Genomic DNA, 24041 nt, shown 5'->3' with positions numbered 1-24041 from the left:
AGTTTCAAAACTCACAGATAAAGAGACAAAGGAAATACAAGAATCCCTCCTTAAAGCCAGAGAAACCAAGCTCTTTAATTCTTAGTTACTGAAGAGCGACATGTAATCAATCTGTGAAACAATCTTTGAGGAGATGCTCTTCCTGTTATTTAACATTCCCTCATATTTTCTTGTAGTTTCTCAATCTTACATGAGCATTTATTACATTTATATAAATATGTATTATTAGGCATTGCATTAAATTCATTCCTTTTGGAAACATTTCAACATGGCCCAAATAGCATTATAATGAATATTCCAACCAAATATTAAAGCCTGAAATAATTACCATTAAAACTTTTAGTAGATTCACATCTGTTTTTCATCATGTTACTATGAGTACAAGTTCTAAATCTCTATATTGGCTTACATTTAAGATATTTATCCTGGATTCAATGTTTTCGTACAAAATTCGAAGACATTTTTAGCTTTGCTCCCTAACTCATATGTGGAGCCATTATAAGCAAAAGCACAATACTCTTTCATAAAAGCAAATTCAGGCCCATAATTCATATTATATGAAAGAAGCTTAGAATACTAACACCATACACAAAAAATAAACTCAAAATGGATTAAAAGACCTAAATACCATAAAACTCTTAAAACACAAGCCAAACACTCTCTGACATAAAATAGCAGCAATATCTTCTCAGATCCACCTCCTAGAGTAATAACAATAAAAATAAAAACAAACAAATGGGACCTAATTAAACTTAAAAGTTTTTGCACAGCAAAGGAAATCCAACAAAACGAAAAGACAGCCCACAGAATGGGAGAAAATATTTGCAAATGAATGACTGACAATGGATTAATCTCCAAAATATATAAACACCTTTTGCAGCTCCACACCAAAAAGCAAACCACCCCATCAAAAAATGAGCAAAAGAGCTAAACGGACACTCTGCAAAGACATACAGATGGCTAAAAAATACATGAAAAGATGTTCAACATCACATTATTATAGCAAATCAAAACTATGAGGCACCACTTTAAACCAGACAGAATGATTAGCAACAAAAAGTCTACAAACAATAAATGCTGTAGAGGGTGTGGAGAAAAGGGAACCCTCTTACACTGTTGGTGGAAATGTAAATTGGTGCAACCACTATGGAAAACAGTATGGAGATTCCTCAAAAAACTAAAAACAGAATTACCGTATAACCAGCAATCCCACTCCTGGGCATCTATCTAGAGAAAGCCATGACTCAACAAGATACATGTACCCCAATGTTCAACTGCAGCACTATATAGTATAGCCAAGACATGGAGGCAACCTAAATGTCCATTGACAGAGGAATGGATAAAGATGTCATACACAAATGCAATGGAAAATTACTCGGCCATGAAAAAGAATGAAATGATGGCATCTGCGCAACATGGATGGACCTAGAAACTATCAGGCTAAGTGAAGTTAGACAGTGAGACAAACATCATATGCTATCACTTTTATGTGGAATCTAAAAAAGGATACAAATTGAACTATGTGCAGAACAGAAACAGACACACACTTTGAAAAACTTATGGTTACCAAAGTGGACAGGTTGGGGGAGAGGGATGGACTGCGGATTTGCCATGAAAGTGTTCTAAAATTAGGTTGTGGTGACCATTGTACAACTATAAATATAATTCATTGAAAAAAATGTATCAAAATCATCAAGTTAAAAATCTACACACCAATATCTACTAAAAAAATATGACTTTTAGCCTAGCAATTCCACTTCTGAGAATCAACCCTATAAAATCCCAAATGTACACAAGAATGTAAAGTTTAACACACATTTACCAGTGAAAACAGAAAACATCCTAAATGTCCATTAACAGCAGAGTAAATTAAATGTTATTGCTATCCTATGAAGTGATATGTTATTGTTAAGACTGTAACAGATTTGGGGAGTTCCCATCTGACTAGTACCCATGAGGATGCAGGTTTGATACCTGCCCTTGCTTAGTGGGTTGGGCATCCAGCATTGCTGGTGAGATGTGGTGTAGGTTGCAGACATAGCTTGGATCTGGCGTTGCTGTAACTGTGGCATAGGCTGGCAGCTGTAGGTCGATGTGACCTTTAGCCTGGGAACTCCCATATGCTGCAAGTGTGGCCCTGAAAAACAAAAACAAAAGCAAAAAAAAAAAGATTGTGATAGATTTCTGTCACATAAGGACCTCAGTTATCAATAGTTGAAAAAAAATGTGTGCTATATTTTAAAAATTATGCACTTAATATGTGTATGTAAACGTAGAGGAGGTCTGAAAATGTACACCCCAAACTGTTAAATTGTTAACTTTAAGGAGATCAGAGGGATTGAGAAATGAGATAACATAGGAAATACCACGTTTTTCTTCTATATACTTCTGTATTCGAATTTTGACAAGAATGCATTCATATTTTACTTGTATAATGTTAAGTGAAGTAGAAGTTAAAGTCATTCATATAATTTAAAAGATATTTTAAGAAAACGTTTTAAAAAACAAACAGCCAAATAGTAAGCTTCAATTAATACTAAAACTTGCCACAGAGGTTTCCATAGTTGGAAAACTATGGCCCATGCACAAAATCCAGCCTGCTGCTCGTTTTTGTACGGCCTGCAAGCTATGATCTTTACATAAAGATGTAAAAAGAAATGGTACTTAAAATATGCACATAAAAATATATATATAGTGAAAATTATATGAAGTTCAAATTTAATGTCTGTAAATTTTAGTGAACGTTTTCTTATAAAAGTCCCAGTTATTCATTACATACTTTAGCTGCTTTGCACCACCATAGCAGTTAAGTCATTGTAACAGACAGTGTGGCCCACCGACACCTAAATATTTAGTATTTGGCTCTTACAAAAAATTCTCAACCAATTTCAAAGAGCAACACACCATCATCATTAACTTTACAGAGAAATGTTCATAATCACATCTTTTTCATAATCACAGCAGTTTTTTTAAAAATGCACCAAATATACTGATTATGGTCTTTCAGTGTACAGACTGGCACAGAATATTCTTCAGAAAAACTCAATGTGTAAACCTATTTACCCTTGCCTAACCAAGGGAAAAAAAAATTTTTTTTTCACTTATTCTCAATCAACCACGGCTTTGAGGGAGGGGGCTAAGGAAGCTGACACACACAATAATAACACAAGTACAGTCCAAATACAAGGAAAAACTTTTACCTCAGTAAGTACTCTGCATATACTACAGGCTCTGGCAAAATCTGCTCTAAAACTTCTTCACCTTCATCTCCTTTTGATTTCAAATATTCACAAAGGACACGCCAATACAAAGCAATTTCAGGAGTTAATGTTTCCACTGGAATCAATTTCCTTCATTTAAAAGAGAAAATAAAAAATACCTTAATATGCAATAGAAATTTGAACTGAGTGTAAAAAATGGGAACAAGAAGCAGACTCGATTTATAAAGTTTATACACCATCCTTTTAACTTCAGTCATTAACTTATCCACACAAAAAAGAATGAAAATATTTAGACAGAAAAAAGAATCAAATGAGCAAACATACAATGGAGGTAGGCTAATGCAAAAATCAAAGTAACGACAACATAAAATGCAGCTAAAGTAGTCTATAATAAAGTAGTGAGTTCTTATACAGGAGGAAAAAAAATCCACCAAAGAAAACAAAATAGGTGTACATAACATACATAAAATAGGTACTGATACAGTCTTAAGTAATGGGAAAGGGACTAATTTTAACTGCAAGAATTCATCAGTATCATATTTCAAATAATGAATACCTACCTGCCATCATTATTTTTACAGACTTCTGCTAGTTCATTAAGAGGAGTCACTGAAAATAAGGCATTGAGAACAGAGACTGCCACTTCAGAAGAATTCTCCACATCCAACCGATGAAGCAACTCAAGCATATTTCCTTCAGTGAAACGTAACCAGCCTTGGAGAAGATGCTTCTGTGTTGCTTGTTTCACAGCATCTGTTAAGTCATTTGAATTATAATTGAATAGAGTCTCCCTCTAGCTTTTATTTCTTATAGTTTGCCCCCCAACTGATTTTTTGGTCTTTGTGCAGCATATGGAAGTTCCCAGGCCAGGGGTCTAATCAGAGTTCAACTGCCTGCCTATGCCACAGTCACAGCATCGCAGGATCTGAGCCGTGTCTGCGACCTACAAGCTCACAGCAATACCAGATCCCTATAACCCACTGAGCAGGACCAGGGATCAAAACCCGTGTCCTCATGGATACTAGTCGGGTTTGTTACTGCTGAGCTACAACAGGAACTCCATTTTCTGTTTTAATTAACTTTTATCAGATCAATGTTAACATTAAGTCAACATCTACTATAGAAATAGAAGAGGCAAAACAAAGCACACTAAAGAAAAAATACAAAGTACAATGATACTGCAAAAAGTCACTATGATGCTCACTTTCAAATGAAAATGGAAAGGGTCAGAGAGTTCCCGTCGTGGTGCAGTGGAAATCAATCTGACTAGGAACCATGGGGTTGCAGGTTCAATCCCCGGCCTCGCTCAATGGGTCAAGGATCTGGTGTTGCCATGAGCTGTGGTGCAGGTCACAGACACGGCTTGGATCTGGCGTTGCTGTGGCGTAGGCTGGTGGCTACAGCTCCGATTAGACCCCTAGCCTGGGAACCTCCATATGCCATGGGTGCAGCCTTAAAAAGACAAAAAAATAAAAATAAAAAGAAAACAGAAAAGGTCAGAAGCAAATACCCAACACAGCTTACAAAAATATTTTTGGATTCCTTCTTCCCTGGGTTCCCTGGGCTTCAGGTTTTAGTCCAGAGTCTATATATTATACCTATTATTTCATTTAGTTGCCTGATTTTATGTATTTTTTTATCTTTTATCTTTTTAGGGCTGCACCAGTGGCATATGGAAGTTCCCAGGCTAGGGGTCGAATCGGAGCTGTAGCCGCCGGCCTACGCCAGAGCCACAGCAACGCCAGATCTGAGCCGCATCTTCGATCTACACCACAGCTCATGGCAACACCGGATCCTTAACCCACTGAGGCCAGAGATTGAAGTTGTGTCCTCATGGATGCTAGTCCATCCATGGATTCATTTCTGCTGAGCCATGATGGGAACTCCTGATCTTATCTATTTATTACAGGATTGCTATTTGCAGCAGTGAACCATACAAGAATTTAATCACTGAAAACCTTATTCTTAGTTTTTAAAATCATCCTAGTCATTGGTCCTCTTGACAATGTTTTCAAATTCAGGTTTTCTTGCTACAGGAAAATTTGGAAAAACTCAATTTCCAAACCCCATGAGAAGGGGGTTCATTCTTCATATCATTGCTATAAGCAGGTTCTCCAGTTATAGCAGAGAAAAAGGGAAAAAACTAGGGAAATTATTGGTCTGACCATTCCTAATTGTTTCAGATGCACAGAACACATTCATAACAGCATATACACAAAGGGAATAAGACAGCATTTTTTTTAAAGGAAGAGAGGGCTGAAAAAGAAATCCCACCCTACTTATAAGTTATTTTCATAGCCTTGAACTCTAGTTTCTCCATACATAAAACACAGAAAAATCAAAACAAACTTTGCTGCTTCTAAGTTTGCTACCAAGATCTTTAAAAAATGTATTATAAACAATACACCAAGATAAACTTTGACAGGCTATGGAAATGACAGGCTTACCTGACCTAATTTGGGAAACTTCCTCCTAAACCTTTCATGTCTGACCTCAAAATCTACTAAAGTTTTATATATATAGATGTCTAACTTACCTGATCTGTCATTAAGACCTTGTTGAAGGAGCATTACCCTCTGAGCAATGGACAAAGCTCTCATGTGAACCTTTTCAGCTAAAACCTTAAAGAGATAATAACAATTTTAAATGGCCATTAAACTCAATATGGTTTATGTATTTTATAACTAGTAATATCTCCTTCACCTAAGAGAATTACCCAGAATCCCCCCTCAAAAAATTAGTATCTGGTAACATTAATAAGATTTTACCTAAATTATATGTTCCATCCATAAAAATCTCAATTGAAGAAATTATGTGCCAAATATTTTTCAAAAGTATTTTAAGAATATACCTTGTCTTTTAAGAATATGCCACATAAAGTATCAGTTATTTACCTGATAAGCCAGTTTTCTGACAGCCTCTTTCACATCTTTGGTGCGGCCCACAATTTTTGGCAAAGTCTTTGCTGATGGTGCAATACATGATAACACTGCCCGCCTAACCTCTGGATTTGAATCATTTTCAATCAAAGTAGCATACGCTAAAAACAGAGCAATACATTTTAGTGCACTAATAAAAATTTAACCTCAGTAAGATAGCCCACATTTTGATATTTAATAATACCTTCAAAATGATTAATATTTTTTAGTCTTACACATTTAATTTTCGCTCAAGTTTTTTTTTCTGCCAACTTCCTTTAAAGAGAAGTTAGTCAATGGACTGGGCATGTGGCTAAAACTGAAAACAGCCAGCCCTAAAGATCATGGAAAATCCATCATTAAGGTTATGTTTTGCTACTCTTCACGATTTGGAAAAAAATTATGGCAGGCAGTTTATTTTAATCTGATATGGCTTTTAAATTTTGACTTTCAGTGAGTCCTAAAAAAAATAATAACTTCTGGTTCCATGATCTCTGGCATTCTCTCTGAAGCAGTGACTGCTGCTCCCACTCAGAGGTCACACTGAATGTGCCACCAGAGGTTGTCCACGCCTTCCAGTAAGCCGCATATGATGGCATCTACTTGTTGATGTGAAAGTCACCCACAATGACATGTGTTTATTCCCAAGCCTGTTTTATTTCCTGTAAATGTTTATTCACCTCTATTTCTCTTCCCCCAGCTTTACAATCAAGTATGTGCTATTAAATATATATGTTTTACGCACTGTTATGTTCCTCATTTAACATGAAAAAATACCAACTACCACCCATCAAAATTATAAAACTAGTAACAGGGACAAAGAGAAAAATAGAAGAGTGCCCAAAATAAACCTAGACATATGTGGAAAAGTGGAATATGACTATCTTTATAAGCCCAGAGGTAGAGAACAATATCTTAAATTTAAAAAAGTGCAAATCATAAAGACAATGATAATTTTGACATTAGAAATTTCTGTCAAAAATACATCCCTGAGTGAAACAATCCATCGAAAGCAAGAAGACCTATAATTCATAAAACCCAAAGATATCCTTTCAGAATATATAAAGAACTCCAATTAATAAGACAAACTAGCAGAAAAATAAGCAGAACATTATTAAGGCATTATACAGAAGAAACAATTGCCTGGTAGATATATGAAAAGACACATAATGACATAAATGAAACATCAGATTAACAGAAAATTTTAAAATCTGACAACACCAAACTCTGGAGAAGATATGCCCCAATGAACACTTTCATGCACTGTCATTGGGAATAATGATTGATGATGTGGGTTTTTAGAACACTTGTATCTTATCTAATAAGTGTACAAATACCACCAAGTCCACACCTAGGTACACCAGAAGCCAACAAAGTTCACAGTGACAACACTGTATTTTAAGAGAAAAAGTCCTGGAAACTAGAAGGTCCATCAATATAAGAAATAATAAAGTTGTCTTATATTCATATAGTAGAATGTTATAAATCAGTAAAATATATCAACAAGGATATTATTAGAAATAATGTTGAGAGCACAGCAAGATATAGTATGATCCACACAGCACACAAAATGATCCTAAGGAAAATTTAATACTATTTACAGATATAGACATGTGGTTAACTACTTAAACAAAAAGTCAAGGGAATAATTAACTCCAAATTCAAGATAATCATCAATTCTGACGTAGTGATAAAGCTGGAGTGGGACATAAGGTAGGCTTCAAAGGTATTGATGATACACCACTTTTTTAGGTTGAATGGTGGCTACTCAGGTATGTGTGGGTGTGTATATATATAGATAAGGTATATACATATCTTACCCAATTTATATCTTAGGTAAAAATACTTATACATATACACACACACACTATACTCTTCCATATCATTTCATAGTTAAGAAAATTCGTATGCTGAGAATTTAACAGTAATTGAACCGAAAAAGGATTTAGGGAGTTATACGTACCATTAACTACAGGGCATTCATCATCTTTGGGATCCTGAAGGCGTGAAAGTGCAAGAACTGCCTGTATTCTTACATTTGGAATTTTATCTTTCAATCTAACCAGCATGGCTTCATTAATTTTATCAAACAAATCATCATCAATCTGGGCATTTTCTGGCATACTTCCCAAGAGCTTATTTATGAGCTGGCACACTCTAAATCTAACTGCATTGCTGTTTGCTTCATGAGACTAAAACAGAAACAAATCAAAATTTATTCCAAGCCACATTGTTACTAAATAATTACAATAATTACTTGCAGAAAAACTATAATGCTACCTTGATCCATGTATATACTATATACATATTATATAATACAAAGTCTCAAAATACAGTCTGAAGTACAGGCTGAATTACAAGAGCATAATCCTCTTTGTAGGAACTCCCACTTTACCTGTAAAATAGATAACTCATTTAAAACAAATGTATGTGAGAGAACTGGTTTAGAATGCTCATTAAGGAGTTCCCATCGTGGCGCAGTGGTTAACGAATCCGACTAGGAACCATGAGGTTGCGGGTTCGATCCCGGTCCCTGCCCTTGCTCAGTGGGTTAACGATCCGGCGTTGCCGTGAGCTGTGGTGTAGGTTGCAGACGTGGCTCAGATCCTGAGTTACTGTGGCTATGGTGTGGGCCGGTGGCTACAGCTCCGATTCGACCCCTAGCCTGGGAACTTCCATATGCCTCCCGAGCGGCCCAGGAAATAGCAAAGAGACCAAAAAAAAAAAAGTCATTAAAAACCCAATGCTGGGGGAGTTCCCGTCACGGCGCTGTGGTTAACGAATCCGACTAGGAACCATGAGGTTGCGGGTTCGATCCCGGTCCCTGCTCAGTGGGTTAAGGATCCCGCGTTGCCGTGAGCTGTGGTGTAGGTCGCAGACGCTGCTCAGATCCCGCGTTGCTGTGGCTCTGGCAGAGGCTGGTGGCTGCAGCTCTGATTAGACCCCTAGCCTGGGAACCTCCATATGCTGTGGGAGCAGCCCAAGGAAATGGCAAAAAGACCAAAAAAAAAAATCTTAACTTTTAATCTTAGTGACAGTTCTAACAGTTCCTATATAAGGCAGACTTACTCATTTTCTCAATTACCAGATATTTCATTCTCTTAAATATACAAACTCCCATTGCCCTTTTAAAAACAGTAAAATTTTCTACATTCCCCCAAAGTTCTAGTTTTCATATACCTTTAATAGAAAAGTAAACAAATAATTTAAAATGCCACCATCTTCCTCTTCCTCATCATCTTCCATATCTGATTGGTGAAATGAAGTAACAAACTTTGCTGCAAATTCTATTATCCTCTCCACAGCTGGTTCTCGTTTATAGACTACCATTGCATATTTAAGGTAATGAACAAACTCCTGATGAAAATCTGTTTTGTCATCCATCTGAAAGACAAAAGAAACCCTTTACTGCACAGATAAGAATTTTTTCACATTACCCTAAGACGCTGAAAACACTAGCCATAACTCCAACAAAATAAATTTAGTAATCTCTCAATTATCCAAACCATCAAAGGGAAAATAAATTTGTACAGTTTCTTTCTAGAGAAATTTCTCCCAGGGAGAAAACAAACGGGAATTTTGATAGTGAAAGGATTCCTCTGATTTTTTTTTTTTTTTTTTTTTTGCTGTCAATATCCTGGAATCCTCAATACGATGCCTTGGTACCGGTTTAAGTAAAAATCTGCTTCCTCCTGAACAATCCAAAAAACAACGGCTTTTACATTTATATATTTAACCTTAATATTACACAGGCGTTTCCTTTCGATTTAACTTCCACAGTCTTATATCCTCAAGCCCCATTTTCCTGACTTACAATTTTTCTTGGACCTCAAAATAATTCATTTTGCGAAATTCACTGTCCTATTCTTCTCAAGGCTCCCTTCAAAACGAAACAAAGTTATTCACCGGACTAGGAAGAGCCACGTCCTAATGATTAATTTGCTAATTAGTGAGTTGATTCAATTCAACTGTGGGGGGAGGTAAAGTAATTTGACGAGGTCGGTGACCAGGGGCAATCACCGCTGAACCGCCAAGTTCAGGGCCACTCCGCGACCTTACAACTAGGTGCCCGGTCCCCCGAGTGAGCACAAATGTTTCTCCAAATTCATCCCCAACCGACAATTAACGGTCCGCGCGGGAAGCCGCTAGGGAGGCGGCTGGGAGACCTCAGGCAAAAGGCCAGACCTATCCGAACCGGGTCGGAAAGGTTAAGGAGGTTGGAGTCGTGGTGCGCGTAGTCGGGAGGGTCGCGGGAAGCCCCTGGGAGAGACAAGGCTGGGGAGGGGCAGGGAGGGCCCGGGGCCGCGCTTACCGAGCCATAGGTGCGGCTCAGCGCCACCACCAGCTTCGCCTGGTTCTGGTGCGGCTGCTGCGCCAGCTGGAAAGCCTCCTTAATCGGCAGCAGCCTCTTCTCCGCCCCCATGGCGCCGGGACCCAGCAGGAACGAAGTCTGTTCAGCGTTTCGGCGCAGCCGGTTCGACTGACCACCGCGGAGGTCTCCACAAAGACGCCTCAGCCTCCAGTCTCAACAGCGGACAGCCGGGGGCGTGGTTACCGCCAGAGCATTCAAATAACTCCCGCGGGAGAAGGAAATACCGCGAGATGGCGTAGAGCGGCGAGAGCGGGATCCACTGGCTTCCAAGCCGCCGTTGGGGCGCATGCGCTTAGGGTCTTTTAACCCTTTTTTCTGATTGGGAAGCGGGGTTCCTAAGAGAAGGGGGCGTTGGCGCCCCCGGAAGTGGTTTCCACCTGGAGGGCTAGCCCTGCGGCAATGAGACTGTTGGAATCGAGCTTTTGGCGCTAGGCCTAGACGGGTCTTACGGCTAGGGTTGAAGCGAGAAAGAAGAAAGGATCCTTCGTGGGTGAGAAGAGGGAGTCTGCAGAGGGGAAGAATCCCTGCTCCCGCCGAAGGGGAGGAGGGTTCGTGCGGAGATCCGTCAGGAAGGGAGAGCTAGGGCGTGCTCGAGTGCCGGGCAGCGGCCTGGCTTCTCCCGAGAAGGGGCTCATTCCTGGGTCGGCTGAGGGCGTTCCGAAGTCTCCCGATGGAGGTGGGCCACTGTCTTTTTAAGCCCCGAGCGGTGGGTTGGAGGGTCTGCGAACGGAGGCGGCCTTGTGGAACGACTGCGTAGAGAGGCACCAGTTAATTCAGATAGAGTATATAGAGTAGACCTGGAAAGCTCTAAGGTGCATAAGGAGGTTTTCAACAAAGGAGACCACAGAATGGAGAAAAGGTTTAGAGTAGCGGTTAAGGTAAAATCCTTTGGAGTGTCTTCCTGCAGGCACTAAGCCTTTAGTTTTTTAATGGAATTATATCCAGCAGAAACCAATATCTCAGTACCCGCAGCCAGCTTAAAAAAAAAAAAAAAAAAAGACAAATCCGCCGGCATACCCTTTTCCTATTGAATTACTTTCCCTCCCCAGCAATAATGGATTTCCTGAATTTGCTGTTTTTATGTATTAAAAGACGAATAAATCTCGTAATAAGTATGTGTTCATGTGCTAAGGTGTATATGCAACTTGCCATTTTTTAAAATCTGTTATTTGAGGTTTATTCATATTGATACTGTCATATCACTAACACTTTATGGATCCTTTGTTGAGGAAAAGTTAATCCATAGTTTACCTGGGAAAGAAATGGAAAATTTTATTTAAGCCAACCTGAGGATTATCACCTGTGAGACTTTCAGGAAGCTCTGAGAACTGCTGTGTAAGCACTGTTATGTATGAGGTATTATTGACAAGTTGACACAATCCAGATGTACAGGTACCTTGTGATTAGTGGATCATGGGTCATTGTGACGCTTTACAATTAAGAAAGAACGTCATCTTCTGATTAGTGGCAAATACACAAGACGAGGGAGCAGGCCGAAACAGGCACAGAAAAATTTTATTTCATCACCTTATATACCAGACACTATCCTAAGCACTTTACCTCATTTAATCAGTAGAAACAATCCCTGTAAAATTTTATTTCATCACCTTATATACCAGACACTATCCTAAGCACTTTACCTCATTTAATCAGTAGAAACAATCCCTGTAAGGTAACTTTCTCCTTTTTAAAAAAACAGGTACAGGGAGGTTGCTCTAGTATTCTCTCATAAGAATATGCCATAATTCATTCTCTTGCTTCATAATCCTAGTTCCTGAAGTGTTGTAGGTTTTCACATGCTAGGTAAAATAACAGTAGCAATTGGGTTGCCCATAATTTAAAAAGCATCGAAATGCCTAGTTTCTGAAAAGGCAAGAGGGGTGGATATTTTAGGTTCATCAGGTAGAAGAAAAGCATAGAGGAAAAGCATAGAAGTTGAAGAATGCATGGAATATACTAATGTTTTATTATCTCGCTGTAACTAAAATGTAAAATGCGTAGACAACCCTGGTGAAAGAAACCTGGAAAGGAAATTTAAGTATATCCAAAATATCATTTCAACATATACTCAATTTTACTTTTTTTTTTCCCTGCCAAATCTTTGATACTGGGTAGCCACATTTCAGATGCTCAATAGACACATGGGGCTAATGGCCACAGAGTTAGATAGCATAGAACTATTCTTTGGGAACCACCGAGTATTACATTTGTTTTTCACCTGAAGTCACCTGGTGAACTAAAATACCTCCAAATATTAGTTTGTTCTATTTTTGTGGCTTTTAATTGCTCTGTCTTGATGCTTTGGGTGCCTGCTACCTTTGTTGCTTTGTTTAATGCCGCATCCAGCGCTACAGGGCAGTTAGTTACACATTTGGCAATGTAGAAAATAGCAATTTTGTGAAACGTTTATAAAAATATAGCAATAAAAATATAGATAGCGGTATTAGTAAAGTCATAAACAAATTTACAAGCGCTTTCACCCTGTTCAGCTGGCTTAGTTGTTTCTTTTCTTTAAAGGAAATTATATACTGTCCATTCAGCCTAATTTCCTGGTGTTTCTTAGGCTGGTTATTCCTAGATGGTTTAATTGTTCCCAACATAAAGAAACCTTTAGATTTAAACTTATAAGAGCCTGGCAAAAGTTATATCCCTTGGCTGAAGTCTCATTTGTTGCTAATTAAGCTTGAGTAATATTAGAAGAAAACACTTATGGCCTGGGTCGGAATAGTTTATTAACTACCAGGTGTGGGGGATCCCACCTAGTAACATCAATAAGAAAATCAGGGTAAATCAGATATAAAACCACCATACGAATCAGGTGTGGCAATCTTAAGACAGTGATCTACTTCTGATGTCTTTTTTGTCCAAGCATTGGTGTTTTTCTTATTAGAGCTCTTTATTTAGGGTGAGCTTTTAAGTCAGTAATTTTCTCTATAGACTGGTCCAACGTATAGACCAGTCTAAGGTAGCGTTCCTTCTTAAATGAGAAATTTTATAAGAGTCAATTTTCTTCACTTTCTTTGTGCATATGGCACTTAATTCCTGATACTATTTTAGGTTGAAGACAACCCTTTAAATGATCCTTTTCCAGAATGTATATATATTTTCCTGGTTATCAAGGGACATCTGATATTCGCCCAGAGACAGATTACAGCAGTCAAATTCTGAAATAAGCTTAGATTATTCTTCCTAATAATTCAGTTAAAGTTTATAGTATGTAACATAGCAGCAAAGAACTATTTGGGAGGTGAATTTTAGACAGCAAACACTAATCTCAATACACAAAACTAGAGTATGAATCAAAGCATTCTTTACCCTCATTTTTACCAAGTATAGCCCAATTAGGGCTGTAGAAATTCTTCCACATGAAAAACACGTTTTCTAACCATTTCTTTTTCATTATTGGGATTGCCAGGGAGCTGGGAAGAACCAAGCAGCCATCTTAGATTTCCCATAGCCCTGACTCAAGAAAACCTTCTTTTAATAGAGACCGAATCCAAATTTCAGTTTTGCACTTGTTTACTTTTAAAATTGGTTTACTGAAATTTTAACCTTAGCCCAAATCATGCACAAAATTCTTATTGTCCACTTCCTACAAACCTTCTATCACTTTTTGTATCCATATTATTCTGTCCCCTATCTTTCCATTCAAAATAACAAGCTGTAAGACAGATTTTCTTATAATAAAATGTGGTTACATTCCTCCATTAAACCTAGGTACAATAAGGTATTATACTTAATGTTGACTTAAAAGACATGTCTCTATTAGAACTTTAATATTAACATCTAATAATAAATACCGAATTTTTTGCAGTTCACGTGAACATTTACTTTGTTTTTTGAGAATTTACCTAAGTGCTTAATTTCCTTTAAGCCAATTAAGTAGAGCTCTTTTATGAATTTTGGCAATTCTTTACATGCACAACACAAACAAGCCAAACAGACCTGATGTTTCTCATTCTGAAGTTTTAGCCATGAATAAGGTACATTTGTGTAAAACCTGACAATTACAAGAGATTGGATTCAAATTTGTGCTCTCACAAGCGTTCTAAAACGTGTCTTACTAGTCCCCATGTGGAAAAAACAGAAATGGAAAGAGAGGCCCCAGACTGATGGGTGCACTTTAAATTCTCTACTTCCGGGTCCACAGTACCCTTGCCTGGAAACCAAGGGTTATATTTGATCACGGCTTATAACAAATTCCTCTTAGACTCTGTTACCCAGGCCCCTGCTTGTCTTATCATACATTTAAGTAACTGAATATAATGTTTAGCTTCTTGATTCTTCCCCATTGTTATCTGGTTTAAAGTTTCTACTTGCCACTCACAGTCGCGACTCCATCGAGTGCCAGGCTACCGTTTCCACCGTCTGTAGTTTCACCTTTTCCTGCTCTGGGCAGACCTTCCTTTATTTCTTCGCTGCTGGCAGACTTTAATTTTTCTTTTCTCTACTCGTGGCAGACCTTCTTTTCCAGCCCTATGTTGGGTGCCACTCTGCCGGGTACAACGCTGCAGGGCAACAGGAGATCCTGGAAAAGGGACGGCGTGGCATGACAAAGCACAGAAGACTCACATTTAGAAAAGTAGAGGACCAGGAGGCACTCTGTTCCGCAGAACAAAGGCACGTAGGCTTTAGCCCTCATGACTTTTATAGGGAAGGTGACGTAGGTTAATGAGCAAAATCAGGTGCAGGTAATGATAAAACTGTCTCTTCATGGTTGTGCTTTTGCACGTGCGCCAAATTTGTTGACTGCATTGTTCAGCAGTTTCAATGGTCTCCCAACAGGTTAACGATGAAGTTTCTAACAGGAGTATTTTCTTTACCATATTTTATTTGGCTGTCACCCCACAAATGAGACGTACCTTCATACCATTTCGTCAGATACTGAAGGATGAGATATCTGGCCACCAGAGGTCAGCCTAACTATGTTTGATTAGCTTTGGAGGTGGAGAGATTAATAACGTGTTTGTCCCAGCACTATATCTTGAGAAGTAAAAAAAAAAAAAAAAAAGATACTAGATTACAAAAATGGCAGCCTTTGGAGTGGGAGAAAATATTTGCAAACCGTATATCCCATACGGGCTTAATATCAGAAAGTATATAAGGACTCAATTCAGTAGCAAAAAAAAAAAAAAAAAAAAGAATAAAAAATGAGCAAAAGGAGTGGCTCAGTGGGTTAAGAACCCAACTAGTTTCTATGAGGATGTGGGTTGGATCCCTGGCCTCACTCAGTAGTTAAGGATGCATCATCGCCACAGTCTGCAGTGTGGGTCACAGATGCAGCTCGGATCCGGTGTTGCTGTGGCTATGGCATAGGCCGGCAGGTGCAGCTTCAGTTCAACCTCTAGCCCGGGAACTTCCCTATGCCGCAGGTGTGGCCCTTAAGAGAGAGAGAGAGCAAAGGATCTGAGTAGACGTTCTTCCAAAGAACACATATGAATGGCCAAGAGGTATATGAAAAGGTGTTCAACATTACCAGACATCAGGGAAATGCAAATCAAACCATAATAAGGCATTGCTTCACACCTATCAGGATGACTTCACAAAAAGTCAGAAGACAACAAGTGTTGGTGAGGATGTAGAGGAAAGAGGATCTTTAAACATATTGCCGGGAAATAATAGGCGGTTCTTCAAAAAAGTAAAAATAGAACTGTCATATAAATCTCACTTCTAAGTATATATTCAAAGGAAATAAAGTCACTATCTCAAAAATGTATCTGCTCATATTTGTTGCAGCATTATTCACAGTCGTCAAAGTATGGAAATAATCTAAGCACCCGTCAATGAATGAATGGATAACGAAGATGTGATATTTATATACACACACAATTAACTCTTAAAAAATAAGGAAATCCTGCAATTTGCAACAACGCGGGTCAACCAGGAGGCCATTCTGCTAAGGAAAACGAACACAAGGACAAATACTGTATGATCCCACTTCTATGTGGAATCTTAAAAGGTGAATTCATAGTAATAGTAGAATGGGAGTTATCAGTGGCTGGGGGGTGGAGGAAAAGGGAGATGTTTATCAAAGCGCACAGACTTTCTGGAGACTCGATGTGCATCATGGTGACTATAGTTTATAATTACGTATACTTAAAATTTGTTGAGAGTAGATCTCTAGTGTTATCACATGCAAAATAAAGTGTGAAGTGATAGATACGTTACTTAGCCTGATTGTGGTAATCATTTCACGCTGAATACATATATCAAAATATTACATTGTACATGTTAAATATATGCAATTTGTCAGTCATACCTCAATAAAACTGGTAAAAAAAAAAGATGCTATATTAAACTTAAACTTACACACTGCCTTTGGATTACCTGTGTCTTGACTTACTTTCTTTTAATGCTATGGAGAAAAAGAACAAATGGTAGCAACTAAACTAAGCAAACTAAAAAATGTATATGGCAAGGATATTTCTGAAGTTACAGAAAAATCATTCAAGGTGAATTATACTTGGGACTATATAGAGTAAATGATAAATTCACTGTTGATATGAGGACATTATGCACATGGAATGTAAAGCAGCAACAGTGATGGGTTCACTCTAGAATTTACGTATGCTTTCAAAGAAACTGTCATTTCTACTAAAAAAAAAAAGTAGAGTGAGCCTTTTAGAGAATGCTATGAGTAACACAATAACTGAAGTGCAGCCTATAATAATCTTGGAAATAGAATCTGGTTGAAAGGAAAATAGTAAAAAATATAAGAGGACAGAAACAAGCTAACAACTCTTGTCTCAGTGAAATACCTATGGTACATTTTAAATTTCCTCTTTTCAGATTGAACTATGTAATATAAACTTTTGAAAGTGTTTGCATTTCATGTTCTTAAAGATGCAATTATGAGCAGCTCCCTTTATCTTGCTTTAGTAGCATTATCCTTGTTGATTTTTTTTTAAGAAAAAGTTGTTTCATTTGCCTTTGTACAACATATTGCCAAATCACCTGAATATAACCTGGAAATTTCTGTATCCCTAGAATAAAAGCAAGACATCCTTGAATAGGTAATTACAGCAGGCCTTCATCATTCTCTCATTAATTTTTTCAAAAAATTTGCTTAAAGCTGCTAATATATGCCAGGTACTGCTGACAGCAGAATTAAATAGAAGAATAAGAAGCCAGAGAAATATTCTTTTGAGGAATATGACTGACACAATACCATACCCTATGACCTCGTATATTTGAAACTAGAAATGTTTTACCGACTTTCGTTTTGGAAATCATCCTTACAGAATGGCATAATTGGGGTGTTGCTATTTGGGTTTTGTTTCATCATTTAGACTGGTGCCTTTAATCCATCCTTGATGCTCTGTATACTTACAATGTGCTTTAACCACAAGTTCCCTATCCACTCCTCCAGCGATGGAAACCGAGAATGCTTCTAATTCTTTACCATCAAAGAGGAAGCTTTAGAGTACCTGTTGGTCTTACAGAGAATTTCTCTGCTATATATACCCAAGAGTAGAATTGCTGGATCATGAAATGGACAAAGAAGTTATTTTGGCTAAGTCGTGGTGCCCCATTGCTCTTTGGAAAGGCTCCCCAAATCTATAATCCCACCAGCAGTGCTGGTTCCTGAAGGAGATCCTTTAGTCCCCTCGCTAACACGTGGCATTGTCCAGCTTTCTAATTTTTACCAAAATGATAGAATAATGTGCTATATCTTGTCATACAGTTATAGCCTGTGGATTTTCTCTTCTCTAAAGTGGATATTTTTGTCCTTCGCCCCCTTTCTTTATTGAAATTGCTGCCTTTTGTTGTTGTTGCTGTTGATTTATAGTTAACTTTATTTTTGATGTGATTGAATTCATCATATTTTGGTCTTGGGCTTTATGTTTTTTTATTTAAGAAGTTCTCTGGATCTAAGTCACAAAGATACCCTCCTGCATTATATTCTATTAACTATACAGAGTTTTACAGTTCTCAGTTAGGCCTTTAATCAATCGTGAGTCTTCCTTTGTATATGGCATTATATAGGTATGCAGCTTTATTTTTCTTCATATAATGAGACAGTCTTACCAATGTTATGTACCAAAGGCATTCACTCCCTCTTGATGTGAGTGCTAACTTTACTGTTTACTACATCCCAAAATTTTATGTGGCTCCATTTCCAAGCTTTGTTCCATCAGACTATTTTTTTTTACCCTGACTCCACCTTGTTTTAATTTCTGTGGCTTCTATAATATGTGTTAATATCTTGTAGGCCAAGAACCTTTACTTTTCTGCTTAAATAGTTGGTTTAGCTATATGTAGAATTTTATTCTTAAGATGCTGGGATTGTATAAATTAATTTTGAAAAAGTTATCTTTGTAATATTCATTTGTTCTATCCAAGAGCATGGAATGTCTGTTTGTTTTAAATCATGTGATTAGAATGCTGCAGTCTTCATCATAGACGTCTTACATATTATTGATTAGTTCTTAAATCCTTTAAAGGTTTGGTGTGTGTGTGTGTGTGTGTGTTTTCTTCCCTATTGTGAAAATGATGTATGTAACATTTTATGATTAACATTGCTGGTATAGAAGTTAAGAATGCCTAGGGCCAAATCCTGATTCTATCATATAGTAGATAATATGACCTTAGACAGGTAGCTTATACATTATATAAAGTATGGATAATAACAGTACTTATCTTATAGGATGGTTAGGAGAATTTTAAATGTGTTAACATTTGTGCAATTCCTAGAATAGTACCTGACAAATAGTAAGTACTATATAAATAAATTAATGACTATTCATTGGTTAATCTCAGATCCAGGAACTTTGTTAAACTCTTTTATTAGCTCTTTCTATATTAAGTTTTTAAAAACTATTAGATGACCATATCATTTGTAAATTAATAGTTTTTCTCTTTTCTTCCAGTTCTCACACCTCTTCTGTGTAAATAACATTGATTAGGGCTTTGTTACACTATTACACAACATCAGTCATCACAATCATCATTTAATTTTTAAAGGGAATATATATAAAGTCTCTCATTTAGGATAATACTTGCTGAAAGTTTTGGTAGATAATTTTTTACCATGTTGAGAAAGTAATAACTTTCTCTTCCTAGTTTGGTAGGAGTGCTTTATTTTTTAAAGCATAAATAAGTGTTGATCAAGATCTAAATATCCACAGTTAATAAAATTGAAAATTTTATTACAGTAGTGACATGTTTATAAATTTTATGCAGTTGAGATATTCTTGCTTTCCAGTGATAAGCTCTACATGATCATAACTTTCTTGTTTTCTTTGATACACTTTGATACACTTGTTTTCTTTGATACATTGAGTGAGGTAATATTTGAAGTTTTTGCAAGTGAAAACTAAGCCTGTACCTTTCTTACTTGTTTTGTCTCTAGATTTGGAGTTAATATTTTATTATCCTCATAAAAGGAACTAGCCAGGTGTATGCTTTTTTCTTTTTTCTGGAGCAAGTTATGGAAAATAGGTATTAATTTCCTTAGGAGATTAGTGGAACTCACTTTTAAAACCATTTGCCCCTGGTATTTTTAATTGGTGGTTGTCACCTTTCCAGATTCTTTAATACTGGTCTGTTTTATTCAAGTTATCTATTCCTACATGAATTTTATTATTTCATATTCTTCTAGAATTTAGCCATTTTATCTGGGTTTTGACATTTTAGTATGTTTTTATTTTTAATCAGTTGGGCTATTTTAAAATCTTTTTCTTTTTTTTTTTCTTTTGCTTTTTAAGGTCGCACCTGCGACATATGAAAGTTCTCAGGCTAGGAGGTCGAATTGAAGCTTTAGCTGCTACTCTACACCACAGCCACAGCAAGGCAGGATCAGAGCTGCGTCTGTGACCTACACCTACAGCTCAAGGCAACACCAAATCCTTAACCCACTGAGTGTAGCCAGGGATTGAACCCATGTCCTCATGGATACTTGTCCGGTTCATAAACCCCTGAGCCACAATGGGAATCCCTTTCCTTAAATCCCTTTCTTTCTTTTTTTTTTTTTTTTTTTTTTGTCTTTTTAGGGCCGCACCCACGGCATATGAAAGTTCCCAGGCTAAGGGTCTAATCGGAGCGGTAGCTGCTGGCCTACACCACAGCCACAGATCTGAGCCAGTCTGCAATGTACACCACAGCTCACAGCAACACTGGATCCGTAACCCACTGAGCAAGGCCAGGGATTGAACCCGAAACCTCATGGTTCCTGGTCAGATTCATTTCCTCTGTGCCATGACGGGAACTCCAAATCTCTTTCTTGATAAGTCTCACCAGTTTTGTTCTACTTATTCATATTTTTGGAAAACTGTCTTTCAGTTTTGTCTCTATCACTCTATTTTATGCTATTTAATTTCTGCCTTTATTATTTCCTTTCTCTTATTTTGCTGATGCTCTTTTCCATTATCTGAATTAAATGCTTAACTTGTAGGTATTTAAACTTCTTTGTTTCCACATCAGTGTATTCAAAGCTATAAATTTCTTCTAGAAACTGGTTTGGCCATGCCCCACAAATTTTGCCTTGTAGGGTTATATTATTATTCAGTTTTATATTTAATGTCTTTCATGATTTCCATTTTATTAATCCATGAGTCATTTAGTTTCCTATCGTAGGATTACTTTTAACTAACCTTTAATATCTACTTTTTTTGCATTTTGCTCAGAGAATTTAATCTAAATAAAATTGACCCTTTGGAATCTAGTTATACATACACCCTAATGCATAAAGTATTTGTGTGTATATGTGTGTACTCAAGTATATTCTGTTTGGTATAGAGTTTTGTATACTTAAATAATATAATACCTAAAGTATATTAATATTTTAACTTTTTCAGGATGCTTATATCCCTGCTTGTAGTCCCCCCTCAGTTCTATTAGTTGTTATTTGAAAAATGTTGAGGATGTGCTTTTAGGTTCATAGATGTTTATGATGAGTGTTTCACTTTTATTCTTTTCCTTTTGCCAGTATTATCATCCATTTTCATCCCTTATATTTTTTGGCCTGAAATCTTAAGATGTAAAGATTACTATTCCAGCTTTATGCTGGTCCGCAGTTATCTGATATATCTTTTTACATCTTTTTATTTTTAACCGTGTCCTTTTGCTTTAAATTGTCTTTTGTTAGCATATTGTTGAATCTTTTTTTGTTGTGTTAATACATTCTAAGTGTCTGCTTTTAGTTGTGAATTTAAGCTGTTTACATTCATTGTAATTCCTGCTACTTAAGGTTTATACCTCCATCTTCTCTCATATCTATAAAGTATGGTCATCGGACCACAATCTCTGGAGTCCCAGCAAGAGGTCTAACATCTAGCAGCTCTAGAACTGGGACAGTTTCCCTAAAACTAAAATCTCAACAGGCACCTCTAAAGACATAAAGATACCTTTCGTAGCTCACTGTTTGGAGTTGGGAGCATAAGAGATCTGCTTTTGCTGCAGAACAAATTTTCTAGGCTAGAAGTGCAGAATAAACAAACTGGCCCAAATATGTGCCAGTTAAGTATTAGTGTGGCCTCAGGCTCTCCTCAATTTTGTCATGTCAGGAGCCATTCCCAGTATGAAATTCTGCCTAAGACTGTGCGCTAGAAACAGGAAAACCAATAAGGCTTCTTGCTCAGCATTAATGTGCTTAGATACTCTATGAAGTTAGATGGATAATAACGTTACCCAGTGCATTCAGACTTTAATATCATGTTTCTAGTCTTCTCATTCACAGGTTAAGGCTACTTTTCCAGATAATCCAACAACTAAGTCACCAGTTTCCAAGGGCACTTGCACCATCAATGGAAAACATCAGATCCATGTACTCCAGACAGATCCTTGGCAACTCATCTCACCATCCCCCTGCATAAAAGTTGCTGCACCAGCAGACAAAGGAGGTGACCACTGAATTTCTTTTTGTTACCAAATAAATATAATATCCCTGCCAACAAAAGAGTACACAAAGTGTCTCTTCTTAATATCACAACCAATTGAGACCCTGCCAAGAAATCAGCTTGCCTAGATGAGAGCCCTTTCTCTTCTTGGGTAGCCAGGATTTGAAGGAGAGACTGACCCGTACCACTGGTGAGTAACTAACTCTTACACCCTGAACTGGTCCTGAGAACTGAACTGTCTTCTTTGTAAATGAAGAATATACAACATAATCTTGAAGAACTGCACATTATTGCAAGCCAGAGGCATAGTGTGTGTGTGTAATGGACTGAGAAACAGACAAATGAATCTTACTGAAGGGATTTTTTCATCTTTTGCTTCTATTGGCCAATGTTAGTGTTTTGCTGGCCTGGATTGTTTCCTTCTTCTGGTTCCTTTTTTCTATACTGTTGTTCTCTTCTAATGGGTCCTAGAAATCCCTCTCCTGACCCATTATCAGAATCAGAAAGTGAGGAAGAAGAAAACGCTAACTACCTAAATGAGAGTTCTGGAGAAGAGAGGGATTCCTCTGAAGAAGAGGACCCTGTGGTGTCCTGCCTAACACCTCTGGAGAGTCTTGCCTGGCAGGTTAAGTGCCTTTTAAAATATTCTACAACTTGGAAACCTTTAAATCGTAATTCCTGGTTATAACATGCTAAACTCTTGGATGCTAGCACACCAGTCCATATACTTCGAGGGATAGGTCTAAGACTCTCCCATTGTTCCCATTGTGTACCCAAACTGGAACCAATTTCCGAATGGCCTCCTCTGGCTTCTTGGGGCGTCCCACCTTTTCAGAAGCCCCTTATGAATCCCAGCTGGCTTTCTAGAGATCATGCCACTTTAAATGGAGCACTTCAACTTGCCACCAAGCAGTTAAGCCAAACTTTGAGTAGAGCCACTCTCATACCTGAATACCTAAGACAAATTCCTAATTCGTGTGTTTCTGGTTGTTGCTGTGGCTGGTTAACTAAAACAGTTAAGGAAACAACCCGCACCAAACACATCAACACTACCTACTCCTACACTGACTTCCAAAAAGCAGTTAATAAACTCCTAACTGCATCCCTATAAAGATACATCATTCCGGAGTTCCCGTCGTGGCGCAGTGGTTAACGAATCCGACTAGGAACCATGAGGTTGCGGGTTCGGTCCTTGCCCTTGCTCAGTGGGTTAACGATCCGGCGTTGCCCTGAGCTGTGGTGTAGGTTGCAGACGCGGCTCGGATCCCACGTTGCTGTGGCTCTGGCTTAGGCCGGTGGCTACAGCTCCGATTCAACCCCTAGCCTGGGAACCTCCATATGCCGCGGGAGTGGCCCAAGAAATAGCAACAACAACAACAACAACAACAAAAAGACAAAAAAAATAAAAAAATAAAAAAAAAATAAAGATACATCATTCCTCCTCATATCTCTTGGGTTGCCAGTTGAGAAACAAATGTCTTCTCAACCAAGCTACGCCTTGTCCCGACAAACTGAAGTACTATGAGCATTAGCTATGTACCTAGGAGCCCCATGACTCAGCCACAGAAGGCGAGCACTGTGAGCATTCCCTTGGAAAGACCCTGTGGATAAAACGAGAACTTCAGTAGAGAATTAATCAAAAGAGACCATATTACAAAACATATGTTGACTATTCTCTACACTCCGTTCTCCC

The 24041-nt window shown here is 37.8% G+C and overlaps 2 protein-coding genes across 3 annotated transcripts in view; one reads left to right on the top strand and one right to left on the bottom strand.

Annotated features, from left to right (window-relative positions):
* NCAPG (non-SMC condensin I complex subunit G) overlaps positions 1-15547 on the bottom strand; it is a 47940-nt gene extending 32393 nt beyond the window's left edge. The window contains exons 1-8 of one of the 2 annotated variants that reach the window (XM_021101058.1): positions 14839-15547; positions 10452-11487; positions 9320-9523; positions 8103-8331; positions 6116-6261; positions 5758-5842; positions 3782-3974; positions 3201-3350 (exon numbers count right to left, since the gene is read on the bottom strand). In XM_021101058.1, the coding sequence (XP_020956717.1) occupies positions 3201-3350; positions 3782-3974; positions 5758-5842; positions 6116-6261; positions 8103-8331; positions 9320-9523; positions 10452-10562 (1118 nt within the window). In that variant the 5' untranslated portion in view covers positions 10563-11487; positions 14839-15547. The remainder of the gene's footprint in view (positions 1-3200; positions 3351-3781; positions 3975-5757; positions 5843-6115; positions 6262-8102; positions 8332-9319; positions 9524-10451; positions 11488-14838) is intronic. The other variant, XM_005666548.3, reaches the window with a different exon arrangement.
* On the top strand, positions 10995-23573 carry DCAF16 (DDB1 and CUL4 associated factor 16). Its single transcript, XM_013978553.2, is given in 2 exon segments — positions 10995-11187; positions 22174-23573. A coding segment is annotated over 1 exon segment (723 nt). The 5' UTR covers positions 10995-11187; positions 22174-22736; the 3' UTR covers positions 23460-23573.

Source organism: Sus scrofa, chromosome 8, assembly GCF_000003025.6.
Source record: "Sus scrofa isolate TJ Tabasco breed Duroc chromosome 8, Sscrofa11.1, whole genome shotgun sequence".
Classification (NCBI taxonomy): Eukaryota; Metazoa; Chordata; class Mammalia; order Artiodactyla; family Suidae; genus Sus; species Sus scrofa.
This window is presented reverse-complemented; position numbering and strand designations above follow the sequence as displayed.